At 42.0% G+C, this 27,745-nt stretch overlaps 1 protein-coding gene across 1 annotated transcript in view; it reads right to left on the bottom strand.

Moving 5' to 3' along the window:
• Positions 1 to 472: 472 nt before the first annotated feature.
• KIF18A (kinesin family member 18A) overlaps positions 473 to 27,745 on the bottom strand; it is a 222,103-nt gene continuing 194,830 nt past the window's right edge. Inside the window, exons 17-20 of the mRNA XM_075325411.1 lie at positions 18,282 to 18,708; positions 16,403 to 16,507; positions 15,158 to 15,270; positions 473 to 1,437 (exon numbers count right to left, since the gene is read on the bottom strand). Of these exons, the coding sequence (XP_075181526.1) occupies positions 1,295 to 1,437; positions 15,158 to 15,270; positions 16,403 to 16,507; positions 18,282 to 18,708 (788 nt within the window). The 3' untranslated portion in view covers positions 473 to 1,294. The remainder of the gene's footprint in view (positions 1,438 to 15,157; positions 15,271 to 16,402; positions 16,508 to 18,281; positions 18,709 to 27,745) is intronic.

The raw sequence follows: 27,745 nt of genomic DNA on the forward strand, positions 1-27,745 counted from the left end.
CACATGCGCACAGCACAACACACACACACACACACACTGGGAACCACAAACACCGCCCTACACAGACAACGCCGCACAAACACCGCGGCATACACAAATATACGCACATACCGCGCAACACACACTGCACAAAACATACCTCCCCCAAAACACACACACGCACTCCACACCCACACAAACCGCGCAACACACACAGCATCACACACACACAGAACGCTGTAGACACACAGCGCTCCACAAACAACGCAACACACACAACGCAACACACATACAACACCGCTCTCACACACACCCCCACCCAGACAACACCCAGAACATTTACAGTGCCCAACACAAACACTGGCAACTACACACAACATCGATATATATAACAAAAAACATACATTAACTACACAATAAATTCTAGAATACCCGATGCGTTAGAATCGGGCCACCTTCTAGTACAATAATAAATATGTAACCCTAGGTGATTTCATCTAGCCTTTGATCCAGGACACAAAGTAAGAAAAAAAAAAAAATACTTTAATTACAACTATAAAAATAATGTATTTAAAACATTTCAGACAATTAGTAGACAGGCCATTTACAAGACACATCTCTGTACACTTATAGTACACACGGAAAAAATATTAATAACACAGGAAACCAATATTTACAGCTTAAAAATAAAATAGCGCTCATAATGATCATTCACAGAAACCATTAGTAAAAACCATGGCTTACAGGAACCTCTTAAAGTTGTAGATTTCTTTTTATAATTGGTGCTGGGATCTCCAGCTATATTGCTAATGCTTTTTACATTACCACAATGTGTGGGGAAATCCTGCCTGCCAATAAAAGAGTTTGCATGAGTAGTCTGTGTCTAACGATGCATTTTCAGTCAAAGGGAAACAAAATGCACTTTGCTAAAGTTAAATGTTATTGAAACCCTGAAAAAGACTAACATTTTTAGTATTCTCCTAAATGGGTGTTTCCTGTGTCATATAGTGATGCCATAGCACTATGGTAAGTGGGGGTCCGACCACCTATGGTATTTACAATGAGGGGGACACAACGCTGATGTAGAGGGTTTTACAACAAAACGCTAAAGGTGTTTTCTTCTTGTACAAACTGTACTGCATGATGTAAGGACGGAGGATATTAAAATAAGACATTAAAAACACACGTTTAGACAAGAACTAGGCTTTGTGCTGTACAAGTAATGGTGTTTCTGGACATATAAAATGTATTATTTGTAAAACATGACAAGGCTTTGTAGTCACTGGACTGGAGAATACATTCCAGATGCGTGAGGCTATTTTTTCTTCGCAGCTTGTAAAAACTGCTGAGATGATCCAAGGAATGAGAAGGGTTTCCTTTTAGCACCAGCTAAAGCTCCTTCCGAAATACTCCTAGGTAGACGTCTTTGCACACAGTTGTCCTTATTCTTTGATAACCCTACGATAAAAAATAAAAAAAAATAAACAATACTGGAAGAATTGCAGTTACGCATAATGTGACTTTTTTGTATACAGATGTATAAACAGCTTTACATTCAGAGAACAGAATATTATGTATAACTTTATTCCATAAGTACACATTGTTCTCAACTTTAAAAGGTTAAATATAAAAAAAAAAAAAAAAAAAAAAAATTTAATGAGAATTAGGCAGAGATGAGGGGATCCATAGATGTTGGGGTTCTGTGAGTTCAGTCAGACTTTAGATAAGTTCTGTTCTGGACTTCATCCCCATTGGAAGTGACTGATTGGGAAATTCGGCTGTCCACCCACATACAACCAGCCATAAACAAAGCTTTTCCAGAGGCGGAGGTTTTTTTCCCCCATATTTTTTGTACACATAACATCAAAAGAATGCTGATTTGACCCCCAGTGCAAGACATTCAACACTGCAAGAGACTTGCATTGGGCCGAGCAGAGTACCCAAGCACCCCGATGCTTGCTTGAGTAGCTACCGTGTTTTTCCAAAAATAAGACACTGTCTTATACTTTTTTTTGCCCCCAAAAAAGCGCTAGAGCTTATTTTTGGAAGAGGTCTTATTCTTGGAGAAACATGGTTGGGGGTAACTTTACCCCTCCCCAAGAAACAGACCCCACCCCCCCCTTTCCCAGGAGACTCATACTTACCAGACCCTGGATGGCTGAGTGACTCCAAAGTCCTCCCTGTGATCTCCGGCAGCCGCTGCCTGCAAGTATGCTGCACACTGCCTCCTCCTGCTGGACGGACACACACACATACCTATAACACAGACACTCATACACACACATCAGATAACACACACACACACACACACACACAAAATACATCGGTACAGATTGCGTTCGTTAGGTTATACCTGTCAGGAGCCCGTACATTCTAGCATCTAACCCGGCCGCAGGATGGGAGGAATTCACGTGTCCCAGGTCCTTGCACCCCACTTCTCAGGATCAGTATTGCTGGATGTAGTGAGTTGTGTGTGTGAGCGATCTGAAGGGTGATTGTGTGTGTGATGTGTGATTGTGTGTGATGTGATGTGTGCGATCACTACAGGTCCTGCCACTCAGCGTCTGGTCAGTGTGATTGCAAAGTGTCCGCTTTCTATAAGGCCGGTTTCAGACGTCAGTGTTTAATCAGGCACCTGTCACATGTGTGACATCCGTGTTTGCATGTGTGTGACAGGTACTGGAGAAAACAGGGGTCTGTGAAATAAAAAGATTTTCCATATTTTCCTGCTTTCTCCGGCTCTGCTGCCTCCCTCTCCTGACCGCCGTTCATTATATTCATCGATTATTCACCACACTCAGGACCTGGAAGCCGGATAAGCGCTGGGGACAGCACCGCCGAGGACAGCACTGCAGGGACAGGTGGGTATTCTGCAAGCACAGTGACATCCAGGAGGTCATCGGAGTTCCCAATGAACTCTGATGACATCCTGATGACCCCCGCGACACCTGTGCTACAGATTCACGGGTTCATCAGAGTTCATTGGGAACTCTGATGAGTCCCCGATGCTGTCCCCGCAATGTTCCGGCTTCCAGGTTCACACACACACACACACACACACAGCTGTATACTCACCCAGAGATGCGGTCTCCGTCACTGAAGTCCCCGCGATGTTGCTGCTTCCAGCTCCTCAGGGCACTGATTATTCAGTGAATATAATGAGCGGCGATAAGGAGCAGGAGGCAGCAGAGCCAGAGACAGCACCGTTAGAGAGAGGTAAATATGGAAAATCTTTTTATTAAAAAGACCCATGTTTTCTCTGGTATGTGTCACACTGATGTCACACGGATCACATCAGTGTGCGATCCGTGTGACACCCATGCTGCCGGAGAAAAAAATGGACATGTCTGCGTGTGGAGTCATGAGAGGTCACACGGTCCGTGTGAAAACACGGCCATGTGATTAACAGCAGCTAATAACATGGGTACGTGTGGCATCCGTTTTAAAAACGGATGTCACATGTACCTGAAAAACGGACGTCTGAAACCAGCCTAATGAAGTGTCCTGCAGTATCTAACTTTTAGCTGCACGGACAGTTCATTATTGAACCGCGACTAGGGCTTATTTTCAGGGGAGGGGTTATATTTCAGCCTTGTTCTGAAAATGCTTAAAATCCCTGCTTGGGCTTATTTTTGGGGGAGGTCTTATTTTAGGAAAAACACGGTAGCATATGTAAAGCATCCAAACTAACACTGATTTATTTTGTAAATTCTGTGCTCGGTTCAAACACTGAAATATAAAGTTTGGGTCCACTCTGATAGTAATAGGTGCTCATTACTTGAGTCAAGCAGGTTAGACTGTCTTAAAGGACTCAAAATCAACAAGTATTATGGAAGTCAATCATTGGGCAGTTCGGCTTTACGACCACTTACAGTCATAATCAGAGCATTTACGGGGGATGGGAGTGAGGCGTTTTTTGTTTTTTTTTTCGGACGCACTACATACAAAAACCTTCTAGCCCAATCTGGAGAAAATTCTAAAATGGCCTTGGATTGGCATTCCATCCTCTAGGTTTGCTAATGAGCTATTAAAATTTTTTTTTCCACCTCCTGCAATATATTTTCGTCATTACTCCTTTCCTACTTGATCAGATTTGGTGAAAATCCTGCATCTTTTAAAAGCTCAAATTCCATGATGATAAATGCAAGCTGGTTCCTTGATAATACTGAATTGGATCTTTGAACAGCACAGCTGGAATCTCTGGTAGGACCCATTGCTCAGTGACTGACATTTTCATCCATGAAAACAAAAAGGTATCTTGAGCAAAAACGGGTGCCATCAAAATTACTCTCGAATGATCTTTCTCAGAACTGCTGGAATCAATATTACTGGTGGAAAAGCACAAGCAAACTGAAATCCCATTTGAGTAGGAAGGTATCGACCACCTGTGCGAATCCTATGGGATCCAGTGAACCAAATTTTCTAACATTCCTGTTCTATTTGTCTGCAATGAGATTTGTCTGCAAGGCCCGACAGGTCTACAATTTGATTGAACACTGTGATTGAGACCACTCCCTCAGTTTTAGCTGTAAGAGGCTCATAACGTCGGCTTTGCAGTTCTCTTTCTATTTTTATGTGGAGTGCTGTTAAGGACATTAGGTGAGCCTATGCTATCTGAAAGATCTAGTCAGACACTGTCATTAGGGATTTGGCTTCTCATTGAAACTCTCAACCTCATTCATATAAATGTAAACTGCTCCTCCAATTTCCTTCCTCTGGTCAAAATAATATGGGGCCCCAACTGCTATATCCTGCCACCCATTGTTATTCAAATCCACCAGGGCAATGATGGTGCCAAAGTAGGAGCCCACTTGGTCCCCATGTAGAACCTGTTTTAGATATAAGTTTTTTTCCTCCATTTCCATCAGGAACACGGCACCCTTATGGTTCCAGCGAGGAGCCCCAGAGACAATGGTGATCTTGTTTTTCAGCAGTACATCCATGCCAAGCTGAACAGAGTACCCCAGGTAGATGTTAAAGGTTTCTGTGTCTGGATACTGAACACCAATTATTATAAAGGAAGTAGAGAAAAAATCTGCTAATAGACAGAAAAACAAATTTCTCTAAAAACAATTTTTATTTATAAACTTTAAAAATAGGTAAATCAAGCCATATCTCAAACTATCATATATAGCTATATTGGTCAGTGAGCACACATCAGGTCTTGCAGAGCTGAATAAACTCTGATAGGGATATTAGTCTACAAAAGGGGTGAGGGATCAGCCGAGGTGATTTTGCTTGGTAGTTTCAGGGATAACAATAAGATATCAAGGTAAGGGCCAGGCTGCAAGACCCTAATCTCACTCCTTCCTGGCCGCGGAGGTTAATACACCATAAAGTTTTGAGCGCTCCCGCTCAACGTCGGCCATCCCTAATATTCCCTATATCTGACTGTGTGCCATTAATTGACCCAAAGCCCAAAGGGGTGTAAGTTAATGCCGAAGTCAGAGTGGTTCAGTCACACAAGGTGCATAGTCAGTAACTAATTAGTATTAGGTGTTATTGTTGGTCATATGAACAATTCCCAATCGGAATAATTAAACACACACTCCCCTTTGGAAATGAAAAAAAGGGGAGGGGTTCTACAGGTAGCTATTTAGGACTGCTACTCAGTACAATCGACCAACAAATTATTTGTGGACCCGTAATTAATTAAGTCCCAGTTGGGTAAACTTATCTTGCTGGAGAGTGAACTCCCAGAAAAATCCCGACGCATTTCCCCCACTTTGTATGGGGTTCATCAGGGGATGTTACCACAACGTGAAAATTCACCAATTCCAGGTCACCTTATAGTTTTTAGTGTGCTATAAACAGATCCCTTTAAGTTATTGAAGAAAGTGATGGTTCTTCTGTCCGTTGCCAAAGGGGACTCCAGCAACCCACCCTGTCAGTATGGGGCTGAATAGGATCCTACAATTTGTTTGAACACTGTGATTCAGAGACCACTCCCTCAGTTTTAGCTGCAAGAGGCTCATAACGTCGGCTTTGCAGTTCTCTTCCTATTCTTATGTGGAGTGCTGTTAAGGACATTTCGTGAGCCTATGCTATCTGAAAGATCTAGTCAGACACTGTCATTAGGGATTTGGCTTCTCATTGAAACTCTCAACCTCATTCATATAAATGTAAACTGCTCCTCCAATTTCCTTCCTCTGGTCAAAATAATATGGGGCCCCAACTGCTATATCCTGCCACCCATTGTTATTAAAATCCACCAGGGCAATGATGGTGCCAAAGTAGGAGCCCACTTGGTCCCCATGTAGAACCTGTTTTAGTTGTAAGTTTTTTCCTCCATTTCCATCAGGTACACGGCACCCTTATGGTTCCAGCGAGGAGCCCCAGAGATAATGGTGATCTTGGTACAGCTTGGCATGGATGTACTGCTGAAAAACGAGCACCCCAGGTAGATGTTAAAGGTTTCAGTTTCTGAATAGGAAGAATACGTTAAATCACAATTATCTCTCTATACAGCATAGTCTGTACCTTGCCAGTTATAGGCACCAGGAGCTCCAAAGTACACCATGTTGTGAGTGACGCCTCCACTCTTGCCCATTTGGCACATGCCGGTTTTGAGGTGGTCACCGCCAGAGTCGCACATCTCATAATGATAGGCTTGCCAGTCATCATTATCATTGAATTCTAAGTTGTTTCCGCTTATGTAGCACTTGTCTATCATGTTGGGTTGGTCTTCAGACGGCAGGACCACAAAATACCGATGAGCGCACATCAGGACCCGACCTCCAGGTCCCCTGCTATGCCAGTGTAACTCCCAGCCACATGTTCTCAATTATAGTGCTGCCAGGCACATATTCCTGATCGATTGAGATGGAAGATACTTCGCCACAAATTGGCCAATTCAAAGAGAGCCCAACAGTCAAGTAACACGACAAAGCATACTCCTTTGTTGGGACCCTAACCCCATATGCCTCTACCTGGGCTGAAAGCCTGCAATTTAAAGGGCAGGCAGAATCCAGCTCTGATTAAAAACATTTTATAGCATTTCAGAGTGCAGCTATATTATTTTGGTTATATTAACTTGTTGTCTCGGCTTGCACCTATTCACACTTGTCTTATTCTTGGAGGTGCTGGTCAGTTTTTGCTATTTGTTGTGCATAATCTTCTGACTGAACACTAATACCATCAGTTTAGGGCAGTTTTAATTAGAGCTGGATCCTGCTCGTCCTTAAAATTGTAGGCTTTCAGCTCTGGTAGAGAACTATAAAGGTCAGAGTCCTAAAAAAAGGGGTACTTGTCACTGGCTGTTGTGCTCTCATGAACTGGCCAATTCGTTTGCCAAGTACTCGTACCTCATTTTAACAGTTTTTATAGCAGTAATGCAATTCCAACTTCATATGTTCAATGTTTACATATAATAGCATTTCAGAGTGCAGCTGTAAGTTATTGGTTTTGTAAACTACCATTACCTTGTTGTCTGACAAGCTTCTTATGTGGTGACCTTGAATGGATGAAATGAGCTTTGTCAAAGACTGTTTCCCAGCAAGGAGCTCTTTTAGACTAGAGGAACCTGACTTTTCTTTCCTTGACCATCAACCCTGCACAAGTAGATTCCCCACATGTACCCCCCATGTCCGAGGGCTTGTAATCGTAATAATGATACGCGATATTTGATTTGCCCAAGAAGCTCCTATGGACAGATTTTTTGTTTCCAACCATCAGAGGAGAGACAGTCATAATTGAAGAAAGTATATTTTACTTCCAATCGCCCCTGTAATGCATACTGCTTTGACAGAATGTCCAGTTACAACAGCAGATTATGTATTTGGGCATATGTCACTGCCGGAATGCAGAGATTAAAGTTCCCAAAATTTACATTGCCTTTCTTAAGGCCCTGTCACACACAGAGATAAATCTGCGGTTGCAGTGAAAATGTGGACAATCAGTGCCAGGTTTGTGGCTGTGTACAAATGGAACAATATGTCCATGATTTCACTGCAACCACAGATCTGCCAAAGATTTATCTCTGTGTGTGACGGGGCCTTTACAGTTGTGGTTGGATTATTTAACAACTTTGAATCCTTTGCAGAGGATTGCCAAGCTTTCTTCATGAGGCTATCCACCTTGCTATCCAGGGGGTTATTAAGAGCGTCCATATCATCGCTTTTTTTTATGCCCTTGAAAACTGATTTTTGCGTTCTTGTCAGATATAGCTGAGGAATTCTCTTCAAAAGGGATACTTGCACACTGACAATTAAGTAAACAACCTCTTCCTCTCAGACGTTTTCTACTACCTTTTGATGAGGGAGAAAACTTTATAAAATTTATTGGAAAGGTTTGTTGCTTCCACTGTTCAAACCCTCCGAACATTATGTCCTGGACAGATCTTACTTATACTCCTCTGCTGCCATCTTTTTATGTTTCTAGCATCGCTCTGGTCAGTCTCCGGCGATTTGTAACCTGCCAACTCCACCAGTGTTTCATGGAACGCGTCAGAGGTCACAACTTAATACAACTTTATGAGAACCTCGTTCTGGCTTCAAGAGTTGTATTGAGCGCTCATGACGTAACTTCTGGACAGTCAGGAGTTACCGTCACAAAATAGCGCTGCAGGACCAGAGCGGTGCCGAAAAAGGATGAAGACTGTGGCAGGTGAGTATAATACGGGGGCGGGGGACTTACATTTAAAGTAACACTCCAACACTCTAGCTGGTCTCCCCGAGATCAGTGATTGTTTTTGTCTATATGAGGTAAAGGCAGTGCCATACTGAGACTAAGTTGCTGATTGTTGGCAAACTTGATGCTTGGTTTATTAAATATCTTTAATCAAAGTTGCAGAAATGCCCTGCACTTTGATTGATGTGTGCAACATGGGTGGGTCTTTGTGGGTTGGGTCCTCACGTTTATACCTCCTGCTCCGGCGTCCTCCTGGCTTGCCCTCTTTTCTTTAATTGAATATTATGCTGCCATTGCTGTTGTAGGTGGCGTGTGCATATTGCCATAGTACTCAGGTTGCACCGCCAACAGCAATGGCGGCACGATATTCAAATAAAGAAAAGGGGTCAAGCCAAGAGGAGGAATACCGTATTTTTCGGACTATAAGACACACTTTTTTCCCCCCAAATGTTGGGGAAAGTTGGGGGTGCGTCTTATGGTCTGAACACAGGGCTGAGGCCGGGAATGAGGGTGCTGCGATGGAGCGGGCCATCGGGGGCACGAGCAGGCTGTAGCAGCGCCTGCCGTAACCACATGGGCCCGCTCATTACATATGCACACCCATCCTCCCGCCCATCATCCCTCAGCGCTGAAGCAGACACTGACAGGTGGGCGGGATGGTGGGCGGGATGATGGGCGGGGAAGGGGGGCTACGCGCATAATTAACAGACAGCCGTGCTCACCCCTGGCAACTACAGCCTGGAGTGATCATGTGCGGCTGTATTCACTGCCCCCCGCGCATCATTATCAGCGTGGGGAGCAGTGAATAAGTACGGTACACACTCACCGGCCACTTCCGTGCAGCATCACGATCTCCTCCTGTCTGCCGGTCAGCTGATCTGTGTAGAGAGCGGTGACATCGCTGTGCGCGCTGCTAGTCTCCACGCAAGTCAGCTGACAGGCAGAGAGGAGGACGAGCAATGCTGCAGGGAAGTGACCGGTGACTGCTCCACACAGATCAGCGGCGCTGCTGCCGCCACAGACAGGGGGAGGAGCGATGCTGCATGGAGCGAGGAAAGTTGAGTATAAACGTTTATTGTTTTTTGTGTGATACAGGATACATGCCATATAGCAGGATGGGGTATATAGCAGGGTGGGGCCATATAGCAGGATGGTAGTATATAGCAGGATGAGGGTATATAGTAGCATGGGGCCATATAGCAGGATGGGGGTATATAGCAGGATGGGGGTATATAGCAGGATGGGGCCATATAGCAGGATGGCAGTATATAGCCGGATGGGGGTATATGGCAAGATGAGGGCATATTCCAGGATGGCAGTATATAGCAGGATGGGGGTATATACCAGGATGGCAGTATATAGCAGGATGGGGGTATATAGCAGGATGGGGGCATATAGCAGGATGGGGTACCTTAGCGAGAATTTGGGGACATTACTCCCATAACAGTGTCAGCAGCAGATCCTCGCTCCATAACTAGGAATGGGGGGCAAGGGTATTCACTTTAAAGAAGGGGAATGTAGTGCAGATAGTGACCAGGGCACAAGTAATGAAATTGGGGATGGTATGGGGGGGAAGGGTTAGGACAGTGAATACAGTAAGCAGGAATAGAGGTACAGAGTCATACGTAACGTGCATGTACACTAATGCCCGAAGCCTCACAAATAAGGTGGAGGAATTAGAATATTGTTGGAAAAAAATTATGATATAGTGGGGATATCAGAGACATGGCTGGATGAGAGCTATGACTGGGCTGTTAATTTACAGGGTTATAGCCTATTAAGGAATGACCGTACAAATAAGCGAGGGGGAGGTGTATGTCTATATGTAAAATCATCCTTAAAACCCATCCTGCGTGACAACATATGTGAGGGTACTGAGAATGTAGAGTCCCTATGTGTGGAGATAAGGGGGGGAAATGAATAATAAACTACTGATAGGGGTGTGTTATAAGACGCCGAATATTATGGAAGAGGTAGAGAATCTCCTCATAAAGCAAATTGATAAAGCAGCGAGTCTCGGAGAGGTAATTATTATGGGGGACTTTAACTATCCTGATATAAATTGGGGAACAGAAACTTGCAGTTCCAGCAAAGGAAATAGATTTTTGATAACAATGAAAGATAATTACCTTTCACAAATGGTACAGGACCCCACAAGAGGGGGAGCACTACTAGACCTTGTACTAACCAATAGGCCAGACCGCATATCAAATATACAAGTTGGGGGTTACTTGGAGAATAGTGATCACAAAATAATAAGTTTTCATGTATTCTTTAGTAAGATGTATAGTAGAGGGGCTACAAGGACAGTAAACTTCAGGAAAGCAAATTTTAAACGGTTGAGAGATGATCTTAGTGCAATAAACTGTGATGATTTACTAAGTAATAAAAGTACACAAAGCAAATGGGAGACATTTATGAGCATCCTGAATAGGGCTTGTGCAGAAAATATACCCTATGGGAACAAACATGCTAGAAATAGGAGGAAACCCCTATGGCTAAATAGAGCTGTAAGGGAAGCAATAAAAGAAAAACAGAAAGCCTTAAAAGAATTAAAGAGGGTAGGTAGTGATGAGGCATTATATAATTATAGAAAATTGAATAAAATATGTAAAAATCAAATTAAGTTAGCTAAGTTTGAGAAAGAGAGACTCATTGCGAGAGAAAGTAAAAATAATCCTAAAATATTCTTTAACTACATAAACAGTAAAAAACTGAAAAGCGATAGTGTTGGCCCCCTTAAAAATAGTCTTTGTGAAATGGTGGAGGGGGGATTAGGGTAAAGCCAACCTGCTGAATGCCTTTTTTTTGTACGGTTTTTACACAAGAAAATGCCATGGCAGATGACATGACCAGTGATACCATAAATTCACCCTTGAATATTACCTGCTTAACCCAGCAGGAAGTACGCTGCCGCCTCGAAATCACTAAGGTTGACAAATCTCCGGGCCCGGATGGCATACACATAGATAGACCATTATTTTTAATCTTCACAGATTCCTTCACAGGGTCGGTACCGCAGGACTGGCGCATAGCAAATGTGGTGCCAATATTCAAAAAGGGGACAAAAACTAAGTCGGGAAATTATAGGCTGGTAAGTTTAACCTCCACGGTTGGTAAAATCCTTGAGGGTTTCTTGAGAGATGCTATACTGGAGTATCTCAAGAAAAATAACCTTATGACAGAGTATCAACATGGGTTTATGAGGGATCGATCCTGTCAAACTAATTTGATCAGCTTCTATGAAGAGGTAAGTTCAAGCCTGGACCAGGGAAATGCAGTGGATGTTGTGTATATGGACTTTTCAAAAGCTTTTGATATGGTGCCACACAAAAGGTTGGTACATAAAATGAGAATAATGGGGATAGGGGAAAATATGTGTAACTAGGTTAAAAACTGGCTCAGTGATAGGAAACAAAGGGTGGTTATTAATGGTACGTACTCTGACTGGGTCTCAGTTCATAGTGGGGTACCACAGGGGTCAGTATTGGGCCCGCTTCTTTTCAACATATTTATTAATGACCTTGTTGGTTGCATGCGGAGTAGAATTTCAATATTTGCAGATGATACGAAACTCTGCAGGGCAATCAATACAGAGGAGGATAATTTTATATTGCAGGGAGATTTATGTAAATTGGAGGATTGGGCTGAGAAGTGGCAATTGAAGTTTAATGTAGATAAATGTAAGGTCATGCACTTGGGTAGAGGAAATAAAATTTATAATTATGTACTTAATTGTAGAACACTGGGTAAAACAGACACAGAAAAGACTTGGGTGTATGGGTGGATGGTAAACAACTTTAGTGGACAGTGTCAGGCAACTGCTGCCAGGGCTAATAAAATAATGGAATGTATTAAAAGAGGTATAAGTGTTCATGAAAAAAAATATAGTTCTACCTCTGTACAAGTCACTAGTGCGACCGCACTTAAAATACTGTGTACAATTCTGGTCACCGATATATAAGAAGGACATAGCTGAACTGGAGAGGGTGCAGAGAAGAGCGACCAAGATTATTAGAGGAATGGGTGGGCTGCAATACCAAGGCAGGTTATTAAACTTGGGGTTATTTAGTTTGGAAGAACGAAGGCTTAGGGGGGATCTAATCACAATGTATAAATATATGAGGGGACAGTACAGAGACCTTTCCAAAGATCTTTTTACACCTAGGCCTGCGACTGGAACACGGGGGCATCCGCTACGTCTTGAGGAAAGAAGGTTTAATCATGATCACAGACGAGGATTCTTTACTGTACGAGCAGTGAGACTATGGAACGCTCTGCCGCATGATGTTGTAATGAGTGATTCACTACTAACATTTAAGCAGAGCCTGGACGCCTTTCTTGAAAAATGTAATATTACCAGTTATGTATATTAGATTTTATGACAGGGTGTTGATCGAGGGAACTAGTCTGATTGCCGTATGTGGAGTAGGGAAGGAAGTTTTTCCCCCATTGGAGCTTATTTGCCACATTGGTTTCTTTTTGCCTTCCTCTGGATCAACATGTTAGGCTACGGGTTGAACTAGATGGACTTAGAGTCTCCCTTCAACCTTAAAAAACCTGATACTAACAGTGTGTCACGACCACATTTTTTGCTTAAAATTTTATTTTCCTATTTTCCTCCTCTAAAACCAGGGTGCGTCTTATAGTCCGAAAAATACAGTAAATGCGAGGACCCGCCCATGTTGCATCAATCAAAAAGCAGAGCTTTTGTGCAACTTTGATTAAAGGTATTTAATCAAACAAGCATCAGATCTTTCTATAACAGGTATGCCTGGATTCAGCATCTTACTGCTTTTACCTCATATAGCAATATATATAGCCTGCTGGTCGGTTCTCTTTAACTTGTGCAAACACTCTGCGTAAACATTCTGCTACTACATGATATATGGGGTGGATGCAGAAAGTTTCAGCAGTAGCACAGATCAGCCTGGAAAACCAGCACAATCTTGAATCTAGCTTTAAACATGATAGGAGAACATTTTGGTCCTGAAAGCTAAGGAGAGTGTGTGAGTATTAAATATGTGTCGCCCAGGGAAAGGGTTACTCTGTCCCGGGCGGTTTACTACTGGGGAATGTCACTTTGGTGGTGGCCGTTGCCTGGTCCCGTGTCCTGGGTGCTTTTTAATGGGAAGTATTTACAGGGGAGATAAAGTCATTTGTGTGACGCCACCTGCGGATTGCGGTTAGTATGGGGGAACCACTGCTGCTGGATTGGTTACTCCTAGGGCTGGTGGTAATGGCAGCTGAGGTGGTAGGCCCTCCGCAGGTAGGGCATAACCCATTGAGCTGTATGGTGCATGTGCCGGAATAAGGGATACCACACCGGGGTTGTAATTAACATGTCTCTACTCACTTGTGGGCCCTTGGACGGCTGGTTCAGGTCCGGTATTTCCAGTGCCAGTTAATGACTCGATTGCTCTGTTCCTGGCACTCTCAGTGTGGTTGGGTCCCCATAGCGTGGAGCGTTTGGAGCCCGACTATCCCTTTGTCGTGGCAGTCTCCTTCTCCGTACGGCGGACAGTGTGGACCCCGTAGGGATGGTCTGTGTCCCGAACCCTGATCCTTGCTTTACTGCTGATGCCATCGGATTTCTGGGTCAGTGAGGTCCGTGAAGGTTCAGTCACTGTGCAGGTATTTGCCAGGCCATCTGAAACTGTCGCCTGACCTAGGGCCCTGTGCCCAGCGCGTGCTCTGGTCCCAGTGGTACTCGGGTGTACCTGTCCTGGCGACCACTCTCCTGTGCCCCCGGGTCACAGTTACGCGATCCAGCTTCTCAGGCACATCTTTGTACTTTCACTTCTTACCCAGATCGTCTGCTGTCCCCTCCCACCAGGCTGTCTAGATCCCTGGTCTATATAAAGAGATGGGCTGCACACCAGCAACAGCGCAAAGGGAATAAATGTAAAGGAAAAACTGCTATGTGAATACTGACATGAAAAATACAATAGCTATATGTAAAGATGAAAATGGTATCTGCATAACTGCTATGAACTTTAAGTATAAAGAGAAACTTAGCTATTGAATTGATCAATACAACAATTTCTTAATTAGCTCCCTGGTCTGGCTCCGCCCACTAGGTGGCCATCCTCTTGTGTGACTAAGCAGTGCCCCGTGGTGTGGAGTGGTAACTAGGATTTTGGTGTGTGTGGGTGTTTCTGGCACTGGTGTTCCAGGTCCCAGGGGGTAGGTCCTGCATCCCCGTGAAGATGCAGTTCCCTGTAGTGCCCTGAGTAGCCAACGGGCGCTACACATACACATCCATCCAGCTCTACGTATTCATATATAGAGTTACGTCTAAATTAAAAACACATAAGATGCATCTTCATTTGTCAATATCACAGAATGCGAGAGAGAAAAACTGGCCAAGATCAGTTTTCGAACAGAAAACTCTGAGCTGAGAACAAAAAGGAAAACCATCACTGTTAGAAAATATTTTAGATGACTGATTACAGCAACAAACCATTAAGATGATAACCTGGAAATGTCAAGCTTTCATCAGACAGTCAAAAGTCAAAGATACTATCATAATTTATCATTTCAAGCTCACCCGTTGGCCTTTTCACTCTCAGTGCTTTGCAGTCCGTGGGTATGTCCTGCTTAACACGTTTCGGTACGGGAAGTAGTGCATTGTCCTCTTTCACGGCACTGCCGGCAGCAAGACTGAAAAGACATGAGCAGAAAATGAAAAAAACAAAAACAAAACAAAAAAAAACCAAACTGTACTACAGCATGAAGTTAAGGTCTAATTAGCAATAAAAAGCAAATCAGAGCAGAGTGCAGTTATTTGCTCTGAGATTAAAGCTTCATTAAAATTATATTCAGCTAAAGAAAAAAAAAAAAAAGATTAGGTGGCAAAAACCTGGAGACAGATTCTTTTAAAAAAGATTTGTAGAAAAGCATCAGCCGAAATATTTCTATGGCTAGTGGTAAGTGTCTGTTCGACAAATATATATTGGCACAGTAGAAGTTTCAGCGTTGTCACTAGCGTTGATATGATAGACTTGGCAAACTACATTAAATGTGAATGGATAGAAAAAAAATGTCAGACTACTACAATCCTCATCCTGCTTATTGTGCCTAAGCCAGGATCCCTGCCCACCCACTAAAGGTAAGGAGATGACTGTGTATTTCAACCCGGTCTATACAACAAAGCAGACTAGTCAGCTGTATAAAAAGAACTGTGTTTTATTATTTCAGTCTAAGTGACCAATGCAAATAATGTATCCAATAAACATAATAGAAAAAACAGCAAAAATGTAAAAAGAAAATAAGTTTATGAAAAAAACATTTATTCCATAGTCTCATGATACATTACTTTTTTTAATACAGGCTTCTGCTATTAATAAAAAGTTAGGAAAACCCCAAATGGACATATTCTTCCATGTGCAACACTCACTGACATGGGCCAATAGTGCCATAATCCTTGTAAATCTGAATTTAAACCACATCAGAGATGACACCCTGAACAGATGGAGGACCACCGTAAATCTGGTCAGATTTCTGTCACAGGATCCTTATCACAAGGATTGTCCAAGGCAGATCCTGTCAACATGGAGGATGGAAACCAGAACTCCTCTATAACTTCCAAATTAAACATTTCTGACAATAGACTTAGACAGTGGTTATGTGATAAAAGATTGGACGCTCAATTTGTAGAATTTCATTCCTAAATTCATCATTGAGGTGTGTTTTCAGGATATAACAAGGTAATAAACATTCCTGAAAAGCCAGAGAGGTTACATCATTATATAAAAGCTGGAGGATCAATTGAGTACAAAAATGGGAATCTCACCTCAGTAACTTTCGCTTTCTTTCAGCAGCTGACGTCATGGCCATGTAGGACGGCTTGTCACTTAATTTTCCAAGATTCTTGTTTAATAAAGATGGGAATCCTAACCTGAAAGCATAGGATTGTCACCTTAATAATAATTCATTGTGAAGTCAGGCTGAATGCACCATTACAGCTCTATACAAGTGTTTTATTATATATTTGTACACAAAACTAGTAAATAGGAGCTGGAAAGAGAAATCACGCAAAATAGGGTCTTAAATTAAAATTAAAGGAGAAAAAAAACCTCAGAGGCCCACCATCGTCCTGATGAAGAAGCCTCAGAGCTTTGAAATGCGTTGACCAATAAATCATTTTATCTACATTTGGAGTGGTTTGGGGGCACAGGAGATTAACTCTTTTCTTCGTTACATGGTTTGTATACAAAACTACTAAAATAAATTATGAAAATCACATCACCTGCATTAGTTCAATCCATCCTACATCTAGCCCTAATTACTCGTACACAAGCATTAGCCCCTTACCAACATGGCTAATTTGCTGGAACTGCATTTTGTTTTCATCACATTTGGAATCTCTCTTTTTTCCCATACACTATATGGTAAGGCAAACTGTGTAATAAAAAACTACAAATCTCACAAAAACAAAAAAAAACAAAACACCAAAACACAAAAAAAGCCATCATAAAGGAATGGTCAACGGAAATAAGAAAAAGAAAGAAAACAAAATATAAAAAGAAATGAAATTGCCAGCAGTGGAGAAAGATATCAACAGTTAATTTGACCAATCTCAAGCCTAAAGCAGGCTTTACACACAGCGACATCGCTAGCGATGTCGCTGGTGAAAGCACTCGCCCCCGTCGGTTGTGAGTCACCAGCAAATTGCTGCCCGTGGCGCACAACATTGCTAACACCCGTCACACGTACTTACCTGCCTAGCGACGTCGCTGTGACCGGCAAACCACCTCCTTTCTAAGGGGGCGGTTCGTTCGGCGTCACAGCAGCATCACTAAGCGGCCACCCAATAGAAGCGGAGGGGCGGAGATGAGCGGGCAGAACATCCCACCCACATCCTTCCTTCCTCGGCCGCAGGGACGGTGATGTTCCTCGTTCCTGAGCTGTCACACATAGCGATGTGTGCTGCCGCAGGAACGATGAACAACCTGCGTACTGCAACAGCAACGATAATCGGGATTAGAACGACCGGTCAACGATTAGGTGAGTAATTTTGATAGTTTAACGGTCGTTCATGTGTTTCACATGCAACGACATTGCTAACGAGGCTGGATGTGCGTCAGGAATTCCGTGAGCCCAACAACATCTCGTTAGCGATGTCGCTGTGTGTAAAGCCCGTTTAAGGCCTCGATCGTATGAGCATATAAATCAGACGAGCGCAATGTGAGAAAATCTCAGATTGCACCCAACCCAATTTTTTTCAATGAGGCAATGCAGATTTCAGTTTTTTTCCTCATGCTGAATCAGCATTAAAACACAAAATTGCAGCATGCTGCAAGTGCCTAAATATATCAGATCAAGCGCACCCTTAAAGTCTACAGGTGCGTTTGAAATACTGGACAGCACTCAGATGTCATCCCATATATGAAGTCTGATATACGCCCAGACAGGTAATGGAGAAGATTGAGAAATTAATATCCCCATCTTCTCCGAACCTGGGATCTGATTATTGCTTGCGAGAGAATCGCAGCAGAGTAATGACACTGTCATGCTAACAGCAGAATTTGAGGTGAGTATTATTAGCAGATTGCATCCAATTCTCTCACATCAGATGCTATACGCCGTGTGACATCGGCCAAATACATAATAAGGCAGTGTTAAACAGATAGCTAGAATTGTTTGAGCCAGACTGCCTTATAGACAAATACCTTTGCAACATGCTGGTTGGAGGTTTAATCTGTTTATCATGAGACTCGGGGCCCCGGCTAATGCTGTCCTCAGACAGGGTAATAGTAGAATTCAGATCAGCTTGTTCTGATCCAGTCTTTAAATTAAACGTGAAACCCATTTTCTGGAAATCCCTATCATGAGCCATAAAGCCTTTGGTACTTTCCAGATTCCGTGCAACCTCCTTGGTAATGGTAACAGTTTTATTGAAGATTTCTGGGGTGTAAACAATGGGGGCCAGTTCCTCGCTGATCGAATCCTCAGCATCATTTCTTCTGGTAAGAGTTGGTCCAACATTTTGAGAAGATTGTGGTGAATCCATTAGTTTTCTTCTGGTCCTCTTACGAGGTGGAACAACTTCTACTGGCTTTGGAAGAAGATTTTCCTTGATGGCTAACAAAGGGGCATCTATAAAATGGGGAAAAATTAACAGAATTTTACATTTAGTATTTTCATTTAAGCATGTAAAAGTAAAAATGACTTGCAGATGTTTTTTTATAGCTGAAGCTACAGCAAAAGTCTCTAATTCAGAATATCTGACTATTTGATATCCATGCTCAATCCAACAGGCTAAATGTAGAACTGCAATTAGAAAGAGACCACAATTAGTCGTGAATACAAATACACGATATACAAAAATATTGTACCCCCTCTACAACGTACCTACAAAGCTCTGCTGACCTCACATTCTACATCCATAGGCATTAGTATGGAGTTGGTCCCTTAGCAGATAATAGCTTCCACTCTTCTGTAAAGGCTATGTATAAGATTTTGGAATGTGACTATGGGGAATTTTAGCTCATTCATCACAATTTCCATTCTAGCTCATCCCAAAGGTATTGGATGGGTTTGAGGTCAGTGCTCTGAGCTCACAGTCAAGATTTTCCACACCAAATTCCCCTAACCATACTTTTATAAATCTTGCCTTGTGCACTGGGCACAGTCATGCCTTCCCAAAACTGTTCCCACAAAAGATGGAAGCATAGTATATAGCACAGTTATTTTCTGAAGCGTTAAGATTTCGCTTCACTGGAACAAAAGGGGCCTAGGTCGACCCCTGAAAATCAACCCTATTAGCTTATCCCTCCTCCACCAAACATTACAGCTAGCACAATGAAGTCAGGTAACATTCTCCTTGTATTCGCCAAATCAAGACTCATCTATCAAACTAAATAAAAAATAAAAGCAAAGTAGTAAATACCCTTAAGTAATTAGTAATAGTTCATGTAAATAACATAAGGTACTTAGTTGATATGATTATCATTAAGAGCGTAAAAGAGATCCCACAGCAAAGCGGTGTGCCCGAAACATGATGGTCCTTAACATCTATAGTCCTTTCTACGTGCCAGCAGACCTCACAATAAAATGGGGGCAGAGGAAGATCCAGGCTGAGTGTTTTACACCTGCCCATGGAAAGCTACGTAGACAAGATACACACCCAAAAAAAGGGGAGCCACACCCCTGTATGTACAAAGTACATGAAGCTAAAGCAAAGCCATAGAAATGGGATGGCGCAATGTAGTCGCCAGGAAATTTTCACCAAACCCAGACTAATGTATTAGACTGATACAGCTGCTTGGCCATGGAAACCCACATCATGAAGTTCTTGCCTCACAGTTATTGTTCTGATGCCAAAGGAAGTTTAGACTCTCCAATTATGGTGTCAGCAGTGCAATGGTGACTTATGCATTCAGTGACCCCTCTCTAGAAGTTAACGCAATCTCTACTTTGTGGCTAAGATACTGTAACTCCTAAAAGCTTCTACGTTTTAATAATATCACTTAGATTTGATCGTGAATATTCAACAGGTTAGAAATACAAAGATTAAAGAGAACCCAATAGCTGATACATGATGTGCAAACCACGGACACCATGGATCAAAAACTGGCTTTACTACAGCCATGTATGTGTGACAAATGTGGCATTTCAGAACTCCCCTTCCACCCCCCAAAAAAAAAATTAAAATATATAAACACACACACACACACACACACACACACACACACACACACACACACACTTTAAGACAGCAAGGAACAAATCTACAAGTATAAATAGTCAAAAAGGTTTGTCCCCACCAACTGCCAATTACTGACCAGTCTCTCTCTATACACACATACAGGGAGAGACCCGTCAGTCAAGGGAGGTGGATGGGCACAAGAGGGACTGGCTTTTTCTAGCAGACAGGCATGAGCATTAGTAAAGCATATTATTCTCCTCTGAAATACTGCAGTGTTTCAGAGTCAAACATACATGACCGATATCATACAGGCAGTGCCTAATAAATGCCACCAGTGGTTCTGGAAGCACGCATCTGCTGCAAGGTTCCCTTAAAAGGTGTTCCCCAATACTTTTGTTCACATATTGCATATCTAGCCACATGAATTTATTTTTATCATAGGAGAATTTTAATCAGCTGCCTTTATTCAATGACCCAGTTCAGAAAAAGTTGCCAGATTACAAAATTTCTCAATGATCAGATTTGTGATTAAATTCATTTAAAAACTTTCCCTGTCTTTAGTGTTTCATCCCATTGAGAAGATGTGAGTTGCAGGCAACAATCTTTAAGAAAAGAGTTAAACTGGACAGCACAGCATGATTTCTGAGGTGGTGGAAAGGCCACGAGAGCCCCTCAGTGCCTGGTCTGTGTGAGCACTAACAAGACTTGTCTGAAATGAGGCATATCACAAAAATAAGAAAATGAAATTAAACCCAACAGCTTTTCGTTCAGTTAATAGATAATATTTCATGAAACCGAACAAGATTTTTATTAGAAACAGATTTGAGGCTCTTGTGCATGGTTGTAATTGAACTTTTCAGACTAAAGCTGGTGGAAGGCAAGCAAAGTCTCTGCTGCTCTTTCTGGTTTTGCAGGCGGTAACATTTATTTGTGGAAAAAGAAGAGAAAGCTGTATGGGTAGGGGTAATGAATGCAGCAGGGAAAAACCGAGGGGTAAAATTCAGTTATTCCTAATTGCATACACGAGGGGCTGCTGACAAGTCTTTGGCTTTGTGATCTTTTTTTGTTTCTATGGTATTGAATATTACATCACATGAATGCCTTATGTGTCTAATATATGTTTTCAAAATTTTGTGTTTGCTGCTTATGGCAACAGTGTTCTACATACGTGGGGAAACAAAATGGCGGAGTGTAATGCGATATTCACAGCAACTGAGAGCAGAGGAGTGATTAAATTCTTGTTTCTGCAAGATTGATGGTGGTTGATATTGATGGTGATAGGTTGCAGACATTGGGGGATCAATGCCCTTCATATTGCTCAGTTAAGAACTAGGTTGCTAAATTTTAAATGGGCCACTTCCGCACCAATGCTGAGGAACACCCTGGAAGATCAAGAGTGGTTGTTGTCCGGAGATTGTCGATGCTGTTCACAACCTCATACTGGAGAATTGACGAATTTCAGCTAAAGCAATAGCAGACATCATGGAGATTTCCATTGAACGAGTTTGTGTCATTATCAATGAACATTTGGACATGAGGAAGCGATCTGCAAAGTAGGCCCCCAAATGTTTGACAGCAGATCAGAGAAGCATGCGAGTGACAACTTCCCAGTCCGTTTGTCAGCGTTCACGGACTGATAAGAACTTCCTGGATCGACTGGTCACTATGGATGAGACCTGGATTTATTTGTAGGACTTTGAAAACAAGGAGCAGTCAAAAGAGTGGAGGCACAGTGGTTCTCCTCATCCAAAAAAGTTCAGGGTGCAAAAATCAGCCACTAAAGGTGATTGCGTCTGTGTTCTGGTATAAGGAGGGCATGCTGCTAGTGGACTACCTTCAAAAGGGTCTCACCATCACTGCAAGGTATTACATTGAACTTTTGGACCAATTAAAGGCAGCTCTGAAGGCCAAAAGGCACAGCAAGCTGTCCAAGGATATATTGTTCCTATAAGACAACGCCTCTGCTCGCACTGCACAAGCGACCGCTGCAAAACTGGCAGAGCTGGGTTTTGAGCTGGTTGACCACCCACCTTATTCACCAGATTTAGCTATCTCCGACTATCCTCTGTTTCCAAACCTGAAGAAACACCTCAAGGGTACCAAATTTCACACCATTTGATGCCATGGCTGCTACAGATACCTGGTTTGAGGCACAACCGAAATCCTTCTTTTTGCTAGTCTTACAGAACTTGGAATACTGATGTAAGAAGTGTGTTGACATCAGTGAAGAGTACAGTCAGGGCCAGAAATATTTGGACAGTGACACAAGTTTTGTTATTTTAGCTGTTTACAAAAACATGTTCAGAAATACAATTCTATATATAATATGGGCTGAAAGTGCACACTCCCAGCTGCAATATGAGAGTTTTCACATCCAAATCGAAGAAAGGGTTTAGGAATCATAGCTCTGTAATGCATAGCCTCCTCTTTTTCAAGGGACCAAAAGTAATTGGACAAGGGACTCTAAGGGCTGCAATTAACTCTGAAGGCGTCTCCCTCATTAACCTGTAATCAATGAAGTAGTTAAAAGGTCTAGGGTTGATTACAGGTGTGTGGTTTTGCATTTGGAAGTTGTTGCTATGACCAGACAACATGCGGTCTAAGGAACTCTCAATTGAGGTGAAGCAGAACATCCTGAGGCTGAAAAAAAAGAAAAGATCCATCAGAGAGATAGCAGACATGCTTGGAGTAGCAAAATCAACAGTCGGGTACATTCTGAGAAAAAAGGAATTGACTGGTGAGCTTGGGAACTCAAAAAGGCCTGGGCGTCCACGGATGACAACAGTGGTGGATGATCGCCGCATACTTTCTTTGGTGAAGAAGAACCCATTCACAACATCAACTGAAGTCCAGAACACTCAGTGAAGTAGGTGTATCTGTCTCTAAGTCAACAGTAAAGAGAAGACTCCATGAAAGTAAATACAAAGGGTTCATATCTAGATGCAAACCATTCATCAATTCCAAAAATAGACAGGCCAGAGTTAAATTTGCTGAAAAACACCTCATGAAGCCAGCTCAGTTCTGGAAAAGTATTCTATGGACAGATGAGACAAAGATCAACCTGTACCAGAATGATGGGAAGAAAAAAGTTTGGAGAAGAAAGGGAATGGCACATGATCCAAGGCACACCACATCCTCTGTAAAACATGGTGGAGGCAACGTGATGGCATGGGCATGCATGGCTTTCAATGGCACTGGGTCACTTGTGTTTATTGATGACATAACAGCAGACAAGAGTAGCCGGATGAATTCTGAAGTGTACCGGGATATACTTTCAGCCCAGATTCAGCCAAATGCCGCAAAGTTGATCGGACGGCGCTTCATAGTACAGATGGACAATGACCCCAAGCATACAGCCAAAGCTACCCAGGAGTTCATGAGTGCAAAAAAGTGGAACATTCTGCAATGGCCAAGTCAATCACCAGATCTTAACCCAATTGAGCATGCATTTCACTTGCTCAAATCCAGACTTAAGACGGAAAGACCCACAAACAAGCAAGACCTGAAGGCTGCGGCTGTAAAGGCCTGGCAAAGCATTAAGAAGGAGGAAACCCAGCGTTTGGTGATGTCCATGGGTTCCAGACTTAAGGCAGTGATTGCCTCCAAAGGATTCGCAACAAAATATTGAAAATAAAAATATTTTGTTTGGGTTTGGTTTATTTGTCCAATTACTTTTGACCTCCTAAAATACGGAGTGTTTGTAAAGAAATGTGTACAATTCCTACAATTTCTATCAGATATTTTTGTTCAAACCTTCAAATTAAACGTTACAATCTGCACTTGAATTCTGTTGTAGAGGTTTCATTTCAAATCCAATGTGGTGGCATGCAGATCCCAACTCGCGAAAATTGTGTCACTGTCCAAATATTTCTGGACCTAACTGTATGTGGAATAAATGTAAAGATTCATCATCTTATCTCGTTTCTTTCTGGGTAAACCAAAAACTTAGCAGCCCCTTGTATATATACCCCAAGTATAAAACCACTCCATTGTGAAGTGTAACCCTTAAATATTCTCCATTGTAAACTGGATTTTCCCCTAGAGAGGAGAATAGGGAGAAGGAAACACGGTGGCGCTAAATCTAACGGTGTTTCTCCATTGTGACATCTCCAAACAGCTCACCAATGAGCCAGTGTTCACCAGACAAGAAAACAAAAAAGATTCCATGGCTAAATGAAGATTTCAGAGTGACCATGTCTGTGCCAAACACCTCTAAAGAAGGAAACAATCACCAGGTCAACAATAGAGCCATTACTGTAACCCCACACTAGTAGGATGCATTTTCTTACTGGGTGCAATTAGGTTTTCCAGTATCTGTTTAAAACCAGAATTGTCCAAGCGGTCATTAAACAGACACCACACCGTGTGCAGAATTATTAGGCAAGTTGTAAAGTTGTATTTTAGAGGATTTTTTTTTTACTGATCAACAACTATGTTCTCAATCAATCCAAAAGACTCAAATATCAAAGCTTTATATTTTTGGAAGTTGGAGTAAGTTTTTTTTTTTTTTTTAGATTTGGCCATCTGAGGAGGATATCTGTACTGTGCAGAATTATTAGGCAAATAATAAAAACCAAATATACTTCCATCTCACTTGTTTATTTTCACCAGGTAAACTAATATAACTGCACAAAAAATTTAGAAATAAACATTTCTAACATACAAAAACAAAACCACAAAAAATTAGTGACCAATATAGCCACCTTTCTTTATGACACGCAACAGCCTACCATCCATGTCAGTTACTTGATCTGTTTACGATCAACATTGCGTGCAGCAGCCACCACAGCCTCCCAGACACTGTTCCGAGAGGTGTACTGTTTTCCCTGCCTGTAAATCTCATATTTTATGAGGGACATGTTCTCTATGGGGTTCAGATCAGGTGAACAAGGGGCCATGTCATTATTTTTTCATCTTTTAGACCTTTACTGGCCAGCCACGCTGTGGAGTAGTTGGATGCGCATGTGATTGAGCATTGTCCTGCATGAAAATCATGTTTTTCTTGAATGATACCGACTTATTCCTGTCCCACTGCTTGAAGAATTTGTCTTCCAGAAACTAGCAGTAGGTCTGGGAGTTGAGCTTCACTCCATCCTCAACCCGAAAAGGTCCCACAAGTTCATCTTTGAGGATACCAGCCCATACCAGTACGCTACCTCCACCTTGCTGGCGTCTGAGTCTGAGTGAAGCTCTCTGCCCTTTACTGATCCAGCCTCTAGCCCATCCATCTGGCCCATCAAAAGTCACTCATTTCATCAGTCCATAAAATCTTTGCAAAATCAGTCTTAAGATATTTCTTGGCCCAGTCTTCCTTACCTTGGCCATGTCCCCGAGTATGGCACACCTTGTGCTTTTTGATACTCCAGTAATGTTGCAGTTCTGAAATATGGCCAAACTGGTCGCAAATGGCATCTTGGCAGCTTCACACTTAAATTTTCCTCAATTCATGGGCAGTTATTTTGCGCCTTTTTTGCCCAACACGCTTCTTGCAACTCTGTTCGCTATTTGCTATTAAACACTTGATTGTTCGGTGATCATGCTTCAAAGGTTTGGCAATTTCAAGACTGCTGCATCCCTCTGCAAGACATCTCATAATTTTGGACTTTTTAGAGCCTGTCAAATCTCTCTTCTGACCCATTTTAGCAAAGGAAAGGAAGTTGCCTAATAATTAAGCACACCTTATATAGGGTGGTGATGTCATTACACCACACCCTTCCTCATTATAGAGATGCCCATCACCTGATTTACGTAATTGTTAGTTGGCTCTCAAGCCTATACAGCTTGGAGTAGGACAACATGTATAAAAAGTATCATGTGATCAAAATACTAAATTTGCCTAATAATTCTGCACACAGTGTAGTGTGAACAAAGCCTTAGCACTCTGCACACTGGAAGAGATTTATCATTGGAGGATGCATTGTAGAGTATGGTGACAAATTCATCCCCTTGATGTTTGTGGTATGTAATACCTTATCTAAATCCTAACTGGGCTGTTAAACATTTCTCCTAGATGACTAGCATGTATACACACCAATAAAGGGTCCATTTTAGGATTCTTCAAGGTTATTTCGCTTTCAAAATTATACAGAACATCTAATGCTGCACACTCCTGGTCTTCCTCCCTTATAATAAAGGAAGCGACAGGCGCGAGGAGTAGCAAATGCAACAAAGCGCAGAAAAAAAAGGTACAAGAATATAGTGTAAAAAAAATAAAATATAAAGTTTATTTTGCGTGTATTAAAAGAAAGTAACCTATGGAGGAAAACAACGATCATGATAATATCAGACACTACACTATATAAAAATAAAATAAAAAACAAAATATAACATTGATTGGATAAACTGCCACATCGCTTGCACTTATAGAAAGCAAAATACAGCATTGCAAAAGAGAGAAAAAAAAAAAATATATGTATAAAAAAAAATAAAACACTAATTTGATAACAAAGGCCATTAATCACCCACATCACATGCCAAGTATTACTCATATATGCAGCAAATCTTTACACCACAGAGGCAGGACTGCCTGGAGTAACTATGGCTACCTATCCGTAATGTCAAAAGGAGCAGAGTGGGTGAATTTCAGACTCATGGTCTCTGTGGTAACCTACATTTGTGCTGCTAAATAAATATTAGCACCGTAGATGTAGCTATGCTTGTTATCAGCGCAAATGATGTGAAAAAGAAAGAGCTAAGATTGGTAAAAGTTTCAGAAGAGGCACAGCAGGAGCTGCCTCACCCCTGATGCTCCATCCCCGAGCCCTGGGCCTGGTGCGGAGCTACGGCCAGTATCTTACAGGGTTAACTACTTTCTGATCCACTGTAAAATGTCCAGTGAGTTTAGTAATGACCTTAGAGCAGCAAAAAAATGTACTTCTTAAAGTTACTAACCTCCAAGTATTGCTTTTTATGTACTAGACACCTTTTTTTTTTTTTAAAAAACACTTGATGTCATGTGAAATGTCCCACATTAATGCGATACAGGTAAATTATGGATAAGCAGGCACCCTGAGGTTTTCAGTTCTAATGGCCTACAAGACATCTATGTGCTGTATTCTGACCATAATGAGGGTACACATCATCCACTGTAATCTGAGATTGTAAAGAAAACAGAAGAACAATATAAAGAGCACCCACTTCTAAAGGAGAAAGAAACCTTCAAAATATACATTTAGCAGAGTGGAATGGTCACTGGGTGGTTTATTTCGTGTATTGCTAAGCAAATACAAAATATATCATGCCGAATAACCAGTACTCTTCCAGCATTCATCACGAATAACGAACCTAATGCAAGTCAATTGGGAACCAGAGCATTTTTCTGGGAAATCTTCAAGAATAATGCTCGGGTTCCCCAATGACTTGCATTAGGCTGTTATTCGTGATGAATACCAGAATAGTACTAAGTGTTTGGCACGAATAACCCGAATATTTAGTATGCACTTGTCCCTACTGCTGTGCTGTTCAGTGACAGTTCAGTTGCTAAAC

This window comes from Anomaloglossus baeobatrachus, chromosome 10 (genome assembly GCF_048569485.1).
Source record: "Anomaloglossus baeobatrachus isolate aAnoBae1 chromosome 10, aAnoBae1.hap1, whole genome shotgun sequence".
Classification (NCBI taxonomy): Eukaryota; Metazoa; Chordata; class Amphibia; order Anura; family Aromobatidae; genus Anomaloglossus; species Anomaloglossus baeobatrachus.